We start from the raw sequence: 14669 nt of genomic DNA, 5'->3' as shown, positions 1-14669 counted from the left end.
AGAGGGATTGCAATGCCCTTGAGAGGTACTCTAAACTCCTTCACCGAAGGGAAGGGCCATGCAGTTCATTGTTGAGCATCTGCTTTGCATTATTATTATTGTTATTGTTATTATTTACATTCATTGCTTGCCCTTCACCCAAAGGTTCCAGGGCAAGTCACAGCACTTTTAAAATACATCATTAAAAACAGTTAAAAACAGTTTAAAACCACATCGCAAAAAATAGGGTGGGTCCTAAAAATATACATCTCAGGTGTCAAAAGGCCAGGGTAAAGAGGTGCATCTTCAGCAATGGCCTATAATTGTACAGTGAAGTGGCCAGACACATCTCTGTGGAGAGAGAGTTCCACAACTTAGGGGCCACCACAGAGAATGCCCTCTCTCCCAGGCCACCTCCTGAACTTCTGAGAGTGGCATAACTACCAAAAGGGCCCCCTTTTTCATGCAGAAGGTCCCCAGGTTCAATCCCTGGCATCTCCAGGTAGAGCTGGGAAAGACCCTGCTCTGAAATCCTGGAGAGTCCCTGCTAGTCAGAGTAGACAGTACTGAGCTAGATGGACCAATGATCTGACTCAGTGTATGGCAGCGTCCTATGTTCCTATCAGACATGGTGGACTGCAGCTCGGTAGCAGGGCACCTGGTTTGCACGCAGGAGATACCAGGTTCATTGCCTGCAATCACCAATTTGCAGGATCAGGTAGCAGGTGATGGGGGAAGGCCTCCAACACACACACACCCGAGATCTTGGACAGCCACTGCTTGTCAGAGTGGTAGAGTATCTGCTTTGCATGCAAAAGGCCTCAGGTTCAATCCTGAGGATCTCCCAGATGGGACTGGAAAAGACTCCCTGCCTCAAACCTTGGCGAGATGCTGCCAAGTCAGTGTAGACCGTACTGAGCTAGATGAGCCGATGGTCTGACTCAGTATCACAATAACCTGAGATAAAGAAAATAACCCTTGACCAAAAAACAAAGAAAAAAAAAACAAAAATCAAGGTCTAAACAAACTTAATACAATGCGAAAATAAGTGGTGAAGTACAGGTATATGTTTATACTTCACCACTTATTTTCACATGGTATTAAGTTTGTTTTTTTCTCTGACTCAGTATAAGGCAGCTTCCTATTTTCCTGATTTTCCATCTTTTTTTGAAAGAGGAAGGGGCAGCCAATGTTGCTGGACTCAAATTCCCATCAGCCCCAGCCAGCAAGGCCAATGGCAAAGGGCAATGGGAGTTGCGGTCCAGTAACATCTGGAGGGCCACCGTTGCCCCAACTTTGCTCTACAGCATCATGTTGTCATATGCCTTCAAGCAGATTACGACTTATGGCGACCCTATAAATCTTTTTTGGATACATTCATAGGGTTTTCATGGGAAGAAGTATTCACAGGTGGCTTCCCATTGCCTTCCTCTAAGCCTACGGCACCCAGTATTCCCAGGTGGTCTCCCACCCAAGTACTAACCAGGCCTGGCCCTGCTTAGCTTCTGAGATCAGAAGAGATTGGGCGTGTTCAGGATAGTACGGCTGTAGGCACAGCATCATGTAGCACAGGGCAAAATGTAAAATTATAAGTAAATAAATTTTTCACACCTGAAAGTGTGCCGGGTTTGATTTAAGTCAGGATTAGGGATGGGAGAGAAATGATGATTTTGTTAATGAGAAACTACAGAATCAATACACAAGCCAAAACGCAGCTACTCTACAAAAGTTGTTCCTCTTTGAAATTGGTGGTGCAGTCCTCCCATCAATTATTAGTGAAAACAACATTAAACATTTATATTTGGGGAAACTGGTTGCAAAAATGTGTTTATTAGTCAACACTGCATACAAAAAAAGTGTTTATTAAGAGAAATTCGTACTAAAATGGCAATGAAGTTACATGAGAATTGACATTGCAAATTGCTGTGGAAATGTGGAGAATGGAATTTAAAACTGGAAAAAATGAGAAATCAAAATGGACAGATTCATCCACCCCTAGACAGGATAGTTTTCACTCCCCACCCAATCCATTAATATGTTGTTCTCCCTGTGGATCTTGCTCCCAGAACATACCGGATATTTCTCAAAGGGATCGATAAGGAGAGCCTCCCCAAATATGCTGCGGCAGTACTCCGCCATCTTGGCCTGCTGTTTTGCCCTAAGAAAGGAAACAAATGCAGAGGAAAAGTTTATCAATGACACAGGCCTCTCTGGATCTTACAGCACCATGAAAAGAAGAGGGGCAAAGACAGGGCCGGCACCAGGCATTCTGGGGCCCTTGGGCACCAGCCTGCCCCAGGCCCCAGCACCCGCATGCACGCCCCACCTACCTACCTTTCCCTTGAAGTGGATGATGCCGCGTTCCCTGCCATCAACCAAGATGGCAGCAGGGGCATCAGCTGGCTTGGTTGATGGCAGGCTTGTGTCCACAGCACAGCCAGCAAAGTGAAAGGTAGGTGGGGCATGCAGGGGGGCATTGCGGGCCTGCACAGTAATAGGGCGACTGCCTGCAAGCTCCCTCTCTGCGATCCACAGCAGGGTCGGGAGCCAATGCTACTGCTGATCGAGGAAGGGAGCGCTACCCACCCACCCTAAGGATGGGCCCTTCAGGGGCCCTTGGCCAGGGCCTGACCTGGCCACCCTCTGGCCCGGCCCTGGGCGAAGATGGCGGGGGGCTCAGTTCCACCAATGTGGCACTACAGCTACTCACGAGTCAACATGGTTCTCAAATGAGAGGATAACAGGGAAAGGTGAAGTCTTGAAGGCGCTTTCGGCAATGGCCTCTATGACTTCCTGCAACAGAGCAAGGCAGGGACAAAGGTTAATGCAGGCTTCAGATCAAAGGCCACGTTCCCTTCTGGGGGACCATGTGCCAGTGGTGGGTGGGGCCAGGGGCAAAAGTGGACGGAGCAAGAAATGCAAATTTTACCTTCATACAGGGGGCTCATTTCTACACACACTCACACACCCCTCTCTCTGTCCTCCACCCTGACAAGCAAGAGGCATGACCAGAGTTCAAGGACACATTCCAGCCAGGCAAAAGATGTGCGGGGCAAAGCAGGGTCAGTGAGGGGGCGTGGCCTGAGGAGAGGGTGTGTGGCCTGTGGAGAGTTCCGAGGGCCACATTCAGCCCCCAGGGCCTGAAGTTCCCCACCCTTGGGTTAAGGGGTCAAGAGCATTTCTTTGTTTGCAGCAATGAAGCGGCTTGTTTGTCCATGCTCAAACTGAGAACAACCTACAGTCCTTCACAGAGGTGGTTTTGCACTAGTGTGGTGACTTGTTTCAGGAGGACTATACTCCCATAAACAATAGGCCCTGAACAAAAGACTTACAGCAGGGTTGGGAAGCCTGGTGCCATTTAGATGTCGCTGGACTACAACTCCCAACATCCCTGACCGCTGGTGATTCTGATGGGAATTGTAGTTTAGTAACAACTGGAGGGCCAATGGTTCCCCATCCCCAACTTAAAAGATATCAGGCAGGGCCTGGGCCTATGCATTCTTGATAACTAAGTAGAGCCTACATGATCAGAGGCAGTCCAGCCCTTCGCCTAACTTGACAGAAGACTGGCCGCCTTCTCACATCCAGACCTATGCCAGCCTCAGTCTCACTAGGCCTCAAATAAGCCTTTTTTAATAAGGGATATTCTGAGCTTTCCTCAAGAGGAACCGTCTAACTGCAAGTGACAATTTGGAATATTTTCTCCTCATAGGCCTATGATAGCACTTTAATAGTCATGGCTCCCCCCACCCCCAAATCCTGGGAACTGTCGTTTATGAAGGGTGCTGAGAGTTGTAAGGAGACCTTGATTCCCCTCACAGAGCAACAATTCCCAGAGTTCCCAGGGAGGAGAGATTGATTGTTAAACCACTCTGGTAACTGTCACTCTATGAGGGGAAGAGGGGGTCTCCTAACATTCTCAGCACCTTTAACGAACTATAGTTCCCAGGATTCTTTGGGGGGCAGCCATGACTATTTAGAGTGGTATCATAGTGCAGATGGGGCCACAGTTTTAAGCTTGAGGAGAAGGTATTTATTTATTTATTTATTTATTTTAAAAGTTTATATCCCGCTTCAGTTCCAAAGAATTCTAAGTGGCCAAAACAATAACATAGTGCAAACACATTATACAATATACAATATATAAAAAAATATAAATTATCTCTCACATTACAATTCAAAAGCTAACCGAAATAAAAAGGTCTTAACTTGGCGACGAAAACTAATTAAAGAGGGGGAAGAACAAATTTCCTGCGGAAGAGAGTTCCAAAGAGTTGGTGCTACCACAGAAAACGATCTATTCCTAGTACCAGTCCGATGAATTTGGGAAAAAGAAGGAATATTAAGGCCGGGGTCTAATGAAGATCTTAAAGAACGAGCAGGCTCATAAAACAAAATACGATTTGAAAGATAACTAGGGCCTGAACCAGATAAAGCTCTAAACGTTAAAACCAGGATTTTAAACTGAACTCGATAAGAAATTGGAAGCCAGTGTAGTTGTTTTAGGAGCGGAGTAGTGTGAACTCGCCAACCTGCTCCTATTAACATCCTGGCAGCCACTCTTTGGACTAATTTCAGTTGACGAAGTATTTTAAGGGGAAGTCCAGTATAAAGCGAGTTACAATAGTCTAACTTAGACGTAACCAAGGCATGGGTAACTGTGGTTAGGTCAGAGAGTTCCAGAAAAGGGCGCAATTGGCGAACCAATTTTAGGCGGGCAAAGGCACTTCTGGAAGTTGCTAAGACATGGGCCTCCAAAGTCAAGGCCGAATCCAGAAGGACACCCAAACTACGAACCTGGGTCTTTAAAGGGAGTAAAACTCCGTCTAATAACGGTACATTCCCTATTTCCAACTTGGTTTGGTGCCCAACCACCAGCACCTCTGTTTTATCTGGGTTCAATTTCAGCTTATTCTGTGTCATCCAGGTCTTAACTGCTGTTAGACAATTATTTAAAGGAAGGATGGCATCTTTCATATCCGGAGGGAAGGAAAAATAAAGCTGGGTGTCATCAGCATATTGGTGAAACCGAATTCCAAACCTCCGGATGATCTCTCCCAGTGGTTTCATGTAAATGTTAAACAGCATCGGTGAAAGCACCGAGCCTTGTGGTATACTCCGCATGACAACGGCCAGGGATCAGAGCTAAAATCCCCAAATAGTACTCTCTGTGATCTGCCCTCCAAGAAAGAGCGGAGCCACTGAAAAACAGTGCCTCGTAAGCCCATCTCGGAGAGGCGGCCCAAGAGAATGTCATGGTCGATCGTGTCAAACGCTGCTGAAAGATCAAGGACTAACAAAGAAACTTTCCCCTTGTCTAACTCTCTCCGGAGGTCATCCACTAAGGCCACCAATACGGTCTCAGTTCCATGACCCGGCCTAAAACCAGATTGAGATGAGTCGTAGTAATCTGTCAGCTCCAGGAAACTCTGGAGCTGAGAGGCCACCACTTTCTCAATAATTTTACTTAAAAAAGGTAAGTTGGACACGGGACGGAAACTATCTAAACTGGAAGGGTTCAAAGAAGGCTTTTTAAATAAGGGAATGACAATTGCTTCCTTTAGGCTGCCTGGAAGGTGGCCTTGTTGGAGGGAAGCATTGATCACCTCACTGATCCGGTCTGCAAGTCCCTTTCTGGACTGTTTTATAATCCAGGAGGGACATGGGTCTAGTGAACACGTGGTGGGTCTCATCCCTTCCAAAAGATTATCTATATCAGTGGGATGGATGAGCTGAAATGAGTCTAAAGTGGAAGAGCAGATAGTAACTGTAGTAGAGGGCATAGCATCGATTACAACATTATTAGTATCAAGATCAGAACGAATCTGGGCAACCTTAGTACTAAAATATGTGGCTAGTTCTTGACAACGGGAGGCAGAATGATCGAAATTCGGCTTATGTTGGTCTTGATTAAGCAAGTCCTTAACCACCCGGAAGAGTTCTTTTGGTCGGCTGTCGGCAGACGACATGGCAGCCGAGAAAAAGGCTTTTTGTGCCGTAGATCTAGATGTCATATAATGCTTCAAAAAGTTCTTGGCCTGAAGTTGGTCAAAAAGGCTCCGTGTCTTCAGCCAACGACGCTCTAAGCCCCTGTAAGTCCGTTTCATATCTGCCAATTCCTTAGAAAACCATGGGGCCACCTTAGATCGAGAGTGAGTAAGTGGACGTAAAGGGGCAATAGCATCTATAGTCCTGGACGTTGTATTATTCCAAGAATCTACTAAATCAACAATGGAGTCACTAGTTCGAGGAACAAAATTTTTTTTCAGCAGTAGATAAGAAAACAATTGGATTTAATAACCTTTTTGGGTGAATCATTTTTAAAGGATTCTTTCCTCTAAAAGGAGTATGTAATGGTGGTATTTTAAATTTAATCAAATACTGATCTGTCCAAAGTAATGGGCGAACAGATAAATCACTAAGTGCCAAGTCCTCTTCATCCGGGCCAGTATAAAAAACAAGATCAAGAGTATGACCAGCTCTATGTGTGGGTTCCTTAATTAATTGAGATAATCCAAGGTGGTCATAGTCGTCATAAAATCACGGGCCGCACCATATAAAGAGGAATTGACATGAATGTTGAAATCTCCCAATACTAACAGGTTAGGGGACACCAACATTAGTTCCAAAATCAACTTCGATAGCTCCTGCAAGGTGGTCATAGAGCAACATGGGGAGCGATAGATCAGTAAAATTGCCAAACCATCCTGGCTGCCAGATTTTAGACTAAGGGCTTCAAACCCAGGGAGAGATGGAAACGGCACTCTAGTCAGAGAGATAGTCTCTCTGTATATTATTGCTACTCCACCTCCAGGATACCAAGGTACCATCCTTCCAAATAATTTGTTGGCAACAAAGGACATCACCACCTCCACTGCCAGAGCTGGCTCCAGGATTTCAGGGGCCTATAGGTGTGGTGCCCAATATGGGACACCCCCCCCCAACCTGGAAGAGGTGAGACATGCACACTAAGCAGCATCCGATCTTCTTGGATACTCTGTGCAAACCGGAATTGGCAAACACCGCTAAGGTGGCGGGCCCTCTGCTGGTCCTGGTGCCCTTTGCAAATGCCCAACCATGCCGAGCCTTAGTCACCTTGAAAGGTATTTCCGTCGTCATCGTGAATCCGTGGGTGATGAAAGGTTCCTCATCTTGGGGTCGCCCCTTCCAGCAGTCAAGCTCAATGCAACGGCAGCCACTCAGCAGCACCTGCCTGTACATCTCCACAGAGGAATTTCCTGTCAGCTGCCCAGCTTTTTGGGGGGTGGGTAGGGAGAAGAAGATGCAGAAATGTTATGCACCTGGTGAGAGGGGAGGCAACCAAGCAATGCTACCAGACCTCAAATCCTTGGAAGAGGAAAAAGAAAACGTGAAATCAACAAAGCAAACAAGTTTGAAGACAGCAAGAGACACCAAATTCCCATGAGAAAGACGTTTTCTACACAAAACAATTTCACCTCATATACTGTATGCTGACAGGAAACATTTACCTCATGGCAATTGTTCTCCCACAGAAAAAGGCAGCCCTATTTTTCAACTCCCTCCTTGGCTTTCACTTCAGCTGAAGAGGTGAATTTATACTAAAGCACTCCTTCTGTCACAACTGGGGGGCCACAAGCCAGGCCACAACTGGGAGGCCACAGGCCAGCTAGGTGTAGCATTTAGTGTCCAACTAGACTAGGACCTCGGAGACCAAGGTTCAACCAGGCAGTGAAGGAAACCATGTTTTTTTGCAAACATGTTAAACTAAACATTCTTTGTACTTTTGCTTACAACCACAAATATCACAAAAATAAGATGGGTCCTTAAAATCGACATCTTAGGTGTCAAAGGCCAAGGTGAAGAGGGGCATCTTTGGCATTCACTGAAAACTGTACAGTAAAGTTGCGAGGTTCACCTCTGTGGGGACAAAGTTCCACAACTTTGGGGCTGCCACAGAGAATGCCCTTTCAGATATTTGGGGCCTAAGTCGTTTAGGTCTTTAAACATGAATGTGAGTGCCTTGAATTGGGACTGGAAATGAACTGGCAACCAATGCAGCTGTTTTCAAACAGGTTATATGAAACGTAAATGGAATCCCAACTTGTAATCTGCCTGCTGCATTGAGGACCAGTTTCTGAGTCATCTTCAAGGGCAGCCCCGTGTAGAGCACATTTGTAATAATCCAATCTGGAAGTTAGAGTGTTCCGCTGGACAGTGTTCAAAGCCTTGCTCGGCCACAAAGTTCCCTTCTGCCTGTCATACTTTCTCAGCTTAGTCTACTCTCACAGAGCTATTGCGAGGATAAAATGGGAGGAGAGAACTGATGTATGCTTCCTTGAGTTCCTTGGAGAAAATACAGGATATGACTGGAAAATGAAACAAAAAATAAAATTTAAAAAGGCCAATCACTGAGTGGAGTTGCAGAAGGTGTTACCAATTCACTGCGTTAAAAAAGCTACTTGAAAACTTTTCTTTGTTTCGACAAGTCTACCCAGATATATAGCTTCTTTATATTCATTTAAAAAGTTGTATCAATTTTTTTTTTAAATGATGGGCAGTTTTCAATGCATTTAACTGAACTCCCGCCCTCCTCTCCCCACCCTTCCCAAATCTGGAGGTTTTGAGAACAGACAGATTTAGGGGGCACGCAGGGGGAGAAGGACAGACATTCCATTGCGCAAGTGTAAATCCTTGTGCCAACGGCACACATTTCTACGTCCTACTTTGGATACAAGCCAGCGGTTCTAAGTATATTTGTTTTCAGTCGACCACGGAGGTTCAGTTGAGTTTGTACCTTCAATTTGGTTTGTAGGCCACTTAGAGAACTTTTTCGATCAAACCGTTTATAAATCTTCTAAATAAATATATTTTGCCTCAGGGCTGGCAGTGGGGCAAGTGGTGGGGGACTGGCCACACCCATATGAGGGGGAGAGAAGGGGGCGTCATTCCCTGCACATACCTGTGAGGTAGGTATTATGTGAAGAGTTAATAAAGTAGCTGCTTAACGGCTGGGTCATGTCGTCACTTAAATCCAACTTTTCGGGGGGCACGATGGCGTTCTCTTCTCCCCCCAGGTAGCGGCCAAACCCTTCCATTGACATCTGGTCTGAGGAAGGATGGAGAGAAAAAGAAAAACACAGGTTAACAGAGGTAGGCAAGAGGAGAGGCCTGCTGCAAATGGATGGCGGGGGAGCAGTTCTGTGGTTCTGAGTGCCCAACACGTACTTGCTTATTTCATACATTTATATACACCGCTTAATACTAAGACTGTGTAAGCAGTTTACACAAATAGATATGTATCGAGTACCACTCGTGTCTCCTGGGTGTCAAGGGCCAGTTAAAGATAACCCCCACAGGGAGTGGCTCAGGGGTTACATGCCCTGCCACCTGTGCAGCCGTGGGCAAGCGGCATAGTCCCAGGGAGCCCAGTTGCCCCCCAGCTGGCAGTTGTGGACAAGGAAGGGGCTGGCTTGTGCAGCTGTGGCAAGCTGAGCAGGCCCTAGCCAGCTGGGGAGGACTAGCCTCAGAGGGAGGCAATGGGAAACCCCCTCTGAATACCGCTTAGCATGAAATCCCTAGTCATGGGGTTGCCATAAGTCGGGATCGACTTGAAGGCAGGCCATTTCCATTTTTTCATACACATACACACACACAAGAAATATATATTGTACACACTTGCTACACATACAATTATTATTATTATTTAGAGTTACCCAAAGGTTAGGGTGGGTCACAACTGTTTAAAAATATATCATTAAGAACAATTAAAAACAACCTAAAATCACATCACAAAGAATAGGGGTGGGTCCTAAAAATATAAATCTCAAGTATCAATGGCAGAGGTGCATCCTTAGCATTCCCTGCAAAACTGTATACTGCAGTGAAGTTGCCAGACACACCTCGGTGAGGAAGGAGTTCCGCAACTTAAAGCCCGCCACAAAGGATGTCCTCTCTTGGGACACCACGACCCAAGCTTCTGACGGTGGTGGAGCTACCAAAGCCCCCCCCCTCTGCTGATCTCAACACCCGAGAGTCTGTAGGGAAGGAGCCGGTCTTCCAGGTATTTGGGACTTAACTTGTTCAGGGCTTTAAACACTTATGTGTTTTAAAAATTTAAAAATTTGAATTTAAAATTGAAAATTTTTAATTACGTTTTATTGTGTTTTTGTATTTTAACCTGTTTTATTATGCTGTGCACCGCCCTGGGAGCTTATTGCTATAGGGCGGTCTAAAAATGTAATAAAATAAATAAATAATAATAAAATTATGTGTTGCACCTTGACATGGGCCTGGAAACTAACTGGCTACCAATGCAGCTGTTTTAAGACAGAGGTTAGATGAGTTCTGCAGGGAATCCCACCCAGTAATCTGGCTGCTGCATTTGGAATAGTTGACATTTCCATGTCATCTTCAAGGGCAGTCCCACACAGAGCGCATTGCTATGCTCCCAACGTGGAAATTAGAAGACAATGGAGTACTGTGGCCAAGTCATCTCTGTCCATATGGGGCTGAAGCTAGCAAACCAGCCGGAGCTGGAAAAGGCCACTCCTAGCCACCGGGGCCACCTGAGCCTCTAGTGACAATGTTGGATCCAGGAGCGTGTTGCACCTCTGCTAAAACATTTGCCCTGGCTGCCCGTGTGCTATCGGGCCAGTTCAAAGCTCCTGGGCTGATATAAAAACCTTGAACAACTAAAAATCTACAGTACCGAATGAAACAGTAAAGCCCACCACTAAAAAAACCAGCAAAAACGTCAGCCACGCATTTTGAAAACGGTTGCCTTGCTGTGCGTATCCCCATCACCGCATCACCCCCCACCGGCATCTCCCAGCCCAAATCTTGGAAGAGGTATATGTGTGGGCTCACCACGCTGCTGGAACTGTTGGTTGGGTTCATACTTGTTGATGAGCTGGCGCACCTGGCCCTGAGTCAGTGGAGGATACAGGATTTCATTGAGACGGGGATCCCTTTGCTTCTGGTTGATAAACTCCATCAGCTGGTCCAGGCTGAGGTAAGGCTTCCCCTTGGCTCCGCTATTGGAAAAGGAGCAATAGCACTAATGGCAGGCAGCGGTAATAGCCAGTGGCGACTCCAATGTCAGTGGGGCAGTGGAATCCACTCCGGGTTTTAGTCCGAACTTTCAAGAAGCAGTCCACCAGCTGCCATGATAGGACTATTGCTGGCTGGGAGGTGAATACCAACTTTAGCCTCCCCAGCTCTTCTTTACTGCACGCGCTCCAGCACCTGGAGAACTGCAGCCTGTCGGGGCACCACAAAGTTGAGCCGGCCAGCCCCACCCTGGAGAGCAATCGTAAGAACTTTGCCACAGCTGTGGCCGCAGCCAGGGGCAAAGCTTATTACGTGGGCCCTTGTTTGTGGATGGCGACTACGTTTGTGGTGAGAGCTCAAATGCCACTCATGCATGTATGAACGGTGATTTATGAGTTTGTTGTTATATATTTTCACTGATTTATTGTACTGCATTTTTGAATTTGCGTTACTTGTAACTATATTATTTCTTCAGTGTTTTTCTGTTTGTTGCTTTTGGGGACCTTGCCCGAATGAATGAATGAATGAATGATAGGAGGGAAGGCAGAGTAATTACATTTTGGTCCTGTCCAAAATTTACAACCAATAAAAGGAAGGGAAGGTGTCCTCCCTTATCGTGAAAGCAGCAGACCAATTAATTATGAACCAAGCCAATCACGTAGCTGCCTGGGAGGCTGAAAAAACATGCCAGTCCTATATGTGTGGAAAATGGCACACTCGCTTATTTTTGGAATAAAAAGTCCAAAAAGGACAATATTAAGTCACGAATTCTGGCCATGCTGGAAAGATATCCAGATTATGAACTGGGACTACATATAGCAAGGATGGGAGCTGGAGCCGAAGAACATCTGGAGTACCAGAAGATAGACCAGCCTTTCCCAACTAGTGGGCCACCAGATGTTGTTGGACCACAATTCCCATCTTTCCTGACCATTGGCAATGCTGGCTGAGGCTGATGGGAGTTGTGGTCCAGCAACACCTGGTGGCTCACTAGTTGGGAAAGGCTGGGACAGACAGTATGGCAGCCCACGAACATCTGCAGGGCTGCAGGTTCCCCCACCCCTGACAAAGGGCCGCTAACGACTGGGGCTTGAGGCAGGTAAATTCTACAATGTGTCACCTGCTACCAAGAAATGCAACCTCAGTTGTAATCACTGCCCGCTAGGAGCCTTCCCTGCCCTTAACTGGGGACCATTCACACAGATAGGGTTTTGTTTTTGGTTTTTTGCAGGTCTATTCTGCAACATGTCGCTGATGCTATTTATTTATTTATTTATTTATAAGTGTATTTGGATACCGCTATTTCATTAAAAACATCAAAGCGTCGACAACAAGAGACCAAATCCATTTCTAAATGCCGATAGCCTGCCCTTCCACATCCATCATCCCTGCCACGCTCTCTTGCACTCACATTTCCAACAAGATTTTGTCTATGTCTGGCCGAAGGCAAAGCTTATTCAGGAAGCGTTCAAAGATCTCCAGGGTGAACTCGTCAGGTTTGATAGACTCGCTCTGGGGACAAGAAGAGGAATAAATAAATAAAATCAGGCAACACACACTGGGGAAAGCGTTGCCATTCTGGGGAGACAGGGAAGAGGAGGAAGAAAAAGAAAATTTGGAGACAGAAATACAGCTTTCAGGAGTCAGGCTTTAAGCCAGTCTAGGATTGCATACGCATCATATAATCATTGTTATTATTCAGAGGAATTCATTTATATACCACTTATATGCCAAAATGACATCTAAGCAGTTTACAACAAAAAATCAATTATAAAATACATGCATAATAAAAATATTCAATTACAATTCAATCAGAACATTGACAGGCCTATGTAGCTGTTTAAAATGTTGGTTGAGTAGCCAGTCATTTTAATTATTGTTTTTATGTTGCTGTACACCGCCATGATGTTTTGCAAGAGGGCGGTGTATAAATACTTTCTTTATAAAACAACCTTAATTAAAATATGCAATAAAACAAGCCAGTTGAAAATTGGCAACCAAAACAGCTAAAAAAACCCAATGACCTATGAGGTAGGCTAGGCAGAGAGAAAGTGGCTTAGTTTCCCAGAGAAACAATCAATACCTCTTCCCAGGGAATTCTGGGAACAGTAGCTCTGTGAGGGGAAGAGGGTTCTCCTAATAACTCTAACCACCCTTAAACTACAGTTCCCAGGATTCTTTGGAGGAAGCCATGCCTGTTAAAGCAGTATAATAGTGCTTTGACTATATAGTGTGGATCTGGTCCTAGTCATCCAAGTTGCAGCAACAGGATGGAGGAGGAGAGCTGGAAGGAAGTCGACACTTAAAAAAAAAGACATACCCTATTAAAGTTAAGGCCACAGGACTCCAGGGCCGTCTCCACCCGCTTTTTGTCAGCCGAGAACATTTTCAGGATGCTACAAGAGGAGGGAAATGGGAATCTCTTAGACAGACTGGCAGACCTAATCAAGGTAGGTGCAACAAGCCACATGTGTCAGAAAGAGGAATACCAAAATCAAGTACTTGAAAGGTTGCGACACAGAGGTGGACGACGATCTCTTCTCAATCATCCCAGAGTGCAGGACATGGAATAATGGGCTCAACTACAGGAAACCAGATTTCGACTGAACATCAGGAAAAACTTCCCAACTGTTAGAGCGGTACAACCATGGAACCAATGACCTAGGGAGGTGGTGGGCTCTCTGACACTGGAGGCGTTCAAGAGGCACCTGGACAGACACCTGTCGGGGATGCTTTCATTTGGATCCCTGCATTGAGCAGGGGGTGGGACTTGATGGCCTTATAGGCCCCTTCCAACTATGAAAAGGAGGACAGTGCTTGATATACAAAAGCTAAGCCAGGGATAGACAATGTGGTCACCTCCAGATGTTATGGGACTACAAGCCCCATTTTCCCTGACCATTGAGCCATGCTGGCAGGGAGTGATGGGAGTTGGAGTCAAGGTTTGGGGGTTGATATACAAAGTCCTGAACAACTTGGGCCCAGGATACTTTAAGGACCACCTTACCTATCAGCCAGATCACTAAGATCACCCGGAGGAGTGCTGCTAGTTGCCCCCCATATTACAGAGGCCCAGCTGGCCTCAGCCAAAAATGGGGCATCTAGCGTTGCTGATCCCATGCTGTGCAACGCTTGTCTGGCAGAGATCCAGCAGGCATCCTCGCTTCTGACTTTCAGATATCTCTTGAATATGTTTTTGCACCAGCAGGCCTCTGCAGCTCTTTAAAATGTCTCTGGAGTAGCCAATTGTTTGAATGATTATTTTGTTTTTACATTCCTGTACACCACCCTGATGTTTTGCGGGAGGACAGTATGAAAATGAAATGGACTGCCTTCAAGTCGATCCCAACTTGAACAGGGTTTTCATGGTAAGTGGTATTCAGAGGTGGTTTACCATTGCCTTCCTCTGAGGCTGAGAGGCAGTGACTGGCCCAAGGTCACCCAGTGAGCTTCATGGCTGTGTGGGGATTCAAACGCTGGTCTCCCAGGTCGTAGTCCAACACTCTAACCACTACACCACACTGGCTCTTGAGGACTGTATAGAAATACTTGTATAAATAAATAAAACAAAGATTGGGAGAGAGTGCTAAGCTGGCTATCCTAGAGCTAGGCTTTTACAAAAAAAATTGAGAATCAAAAGGGAGCACGGTTGCAGTTTT

General features: G+C 45.9%; 1 protein-coding gene and 1 pseudogene across 5 annotated transcripts in view; both read right to left on the bottom strand.

The window, feature by feature from the left end:
* Positions 1-14669, bottom strand: part of PLCB3 (phospholipase C beta 3) — a 115875-nt gene that overhangs the window by 70814 nt on the left and 30392 nt on the right. For all 5 annotated transcript variants that reach the window (XM_061606203.1, XM_061606204.1, XM_061606201.1 and 2 more), the window contains 7 exons: positions 13331-13406; positions 12422-12522; positions 10828-10994; positions 8921-9067; positions 7075-7232; positions 2690-2772; positions 2053-2137 (listed from right to left, as the gene is read on the bottom strand). In XM_061606203.1, coding sequence (XP_061462187.1) covers positions 2053-2137; positions 2690-2772; positions 7075-7232; positions 8921-9067; positions 10828-10994; positions 12422-12522; positions 13331-13406 — 817 coding nt within the window. The remainder of the gene's footprint in view (positions 1-2052; positions 2138-2689; positions 2773-7074; positions 7233-8920; positions 9068-10827; positions 10995-12421; positions 12523-13330; positions 13407-14669) is intronic.
* Positions 1414-1532, bottom strand: LOC133375273 (5S ribosomal RNA; annotated as a pseudogene).

Source organism: Rhineura floridana, chromosome 22, assembly GCF_030035675.1.
Source record: "Rhineura floridana isolate rRhiFlo1 chromosome 22, rRhiFlo1.hap2, whole genome shotgun sequence".
NCBI lineage: Eukaryota > Metazoa > Chordata > Lepidosauria > Squamata > Rhineuridae > Rhineura > Rhineura floridana.
The sequence above is the reverse complement of the archived record's forward strand: the minus strand, read 5'-3'. Positions and strand labels throughout refer to the sequence as shown.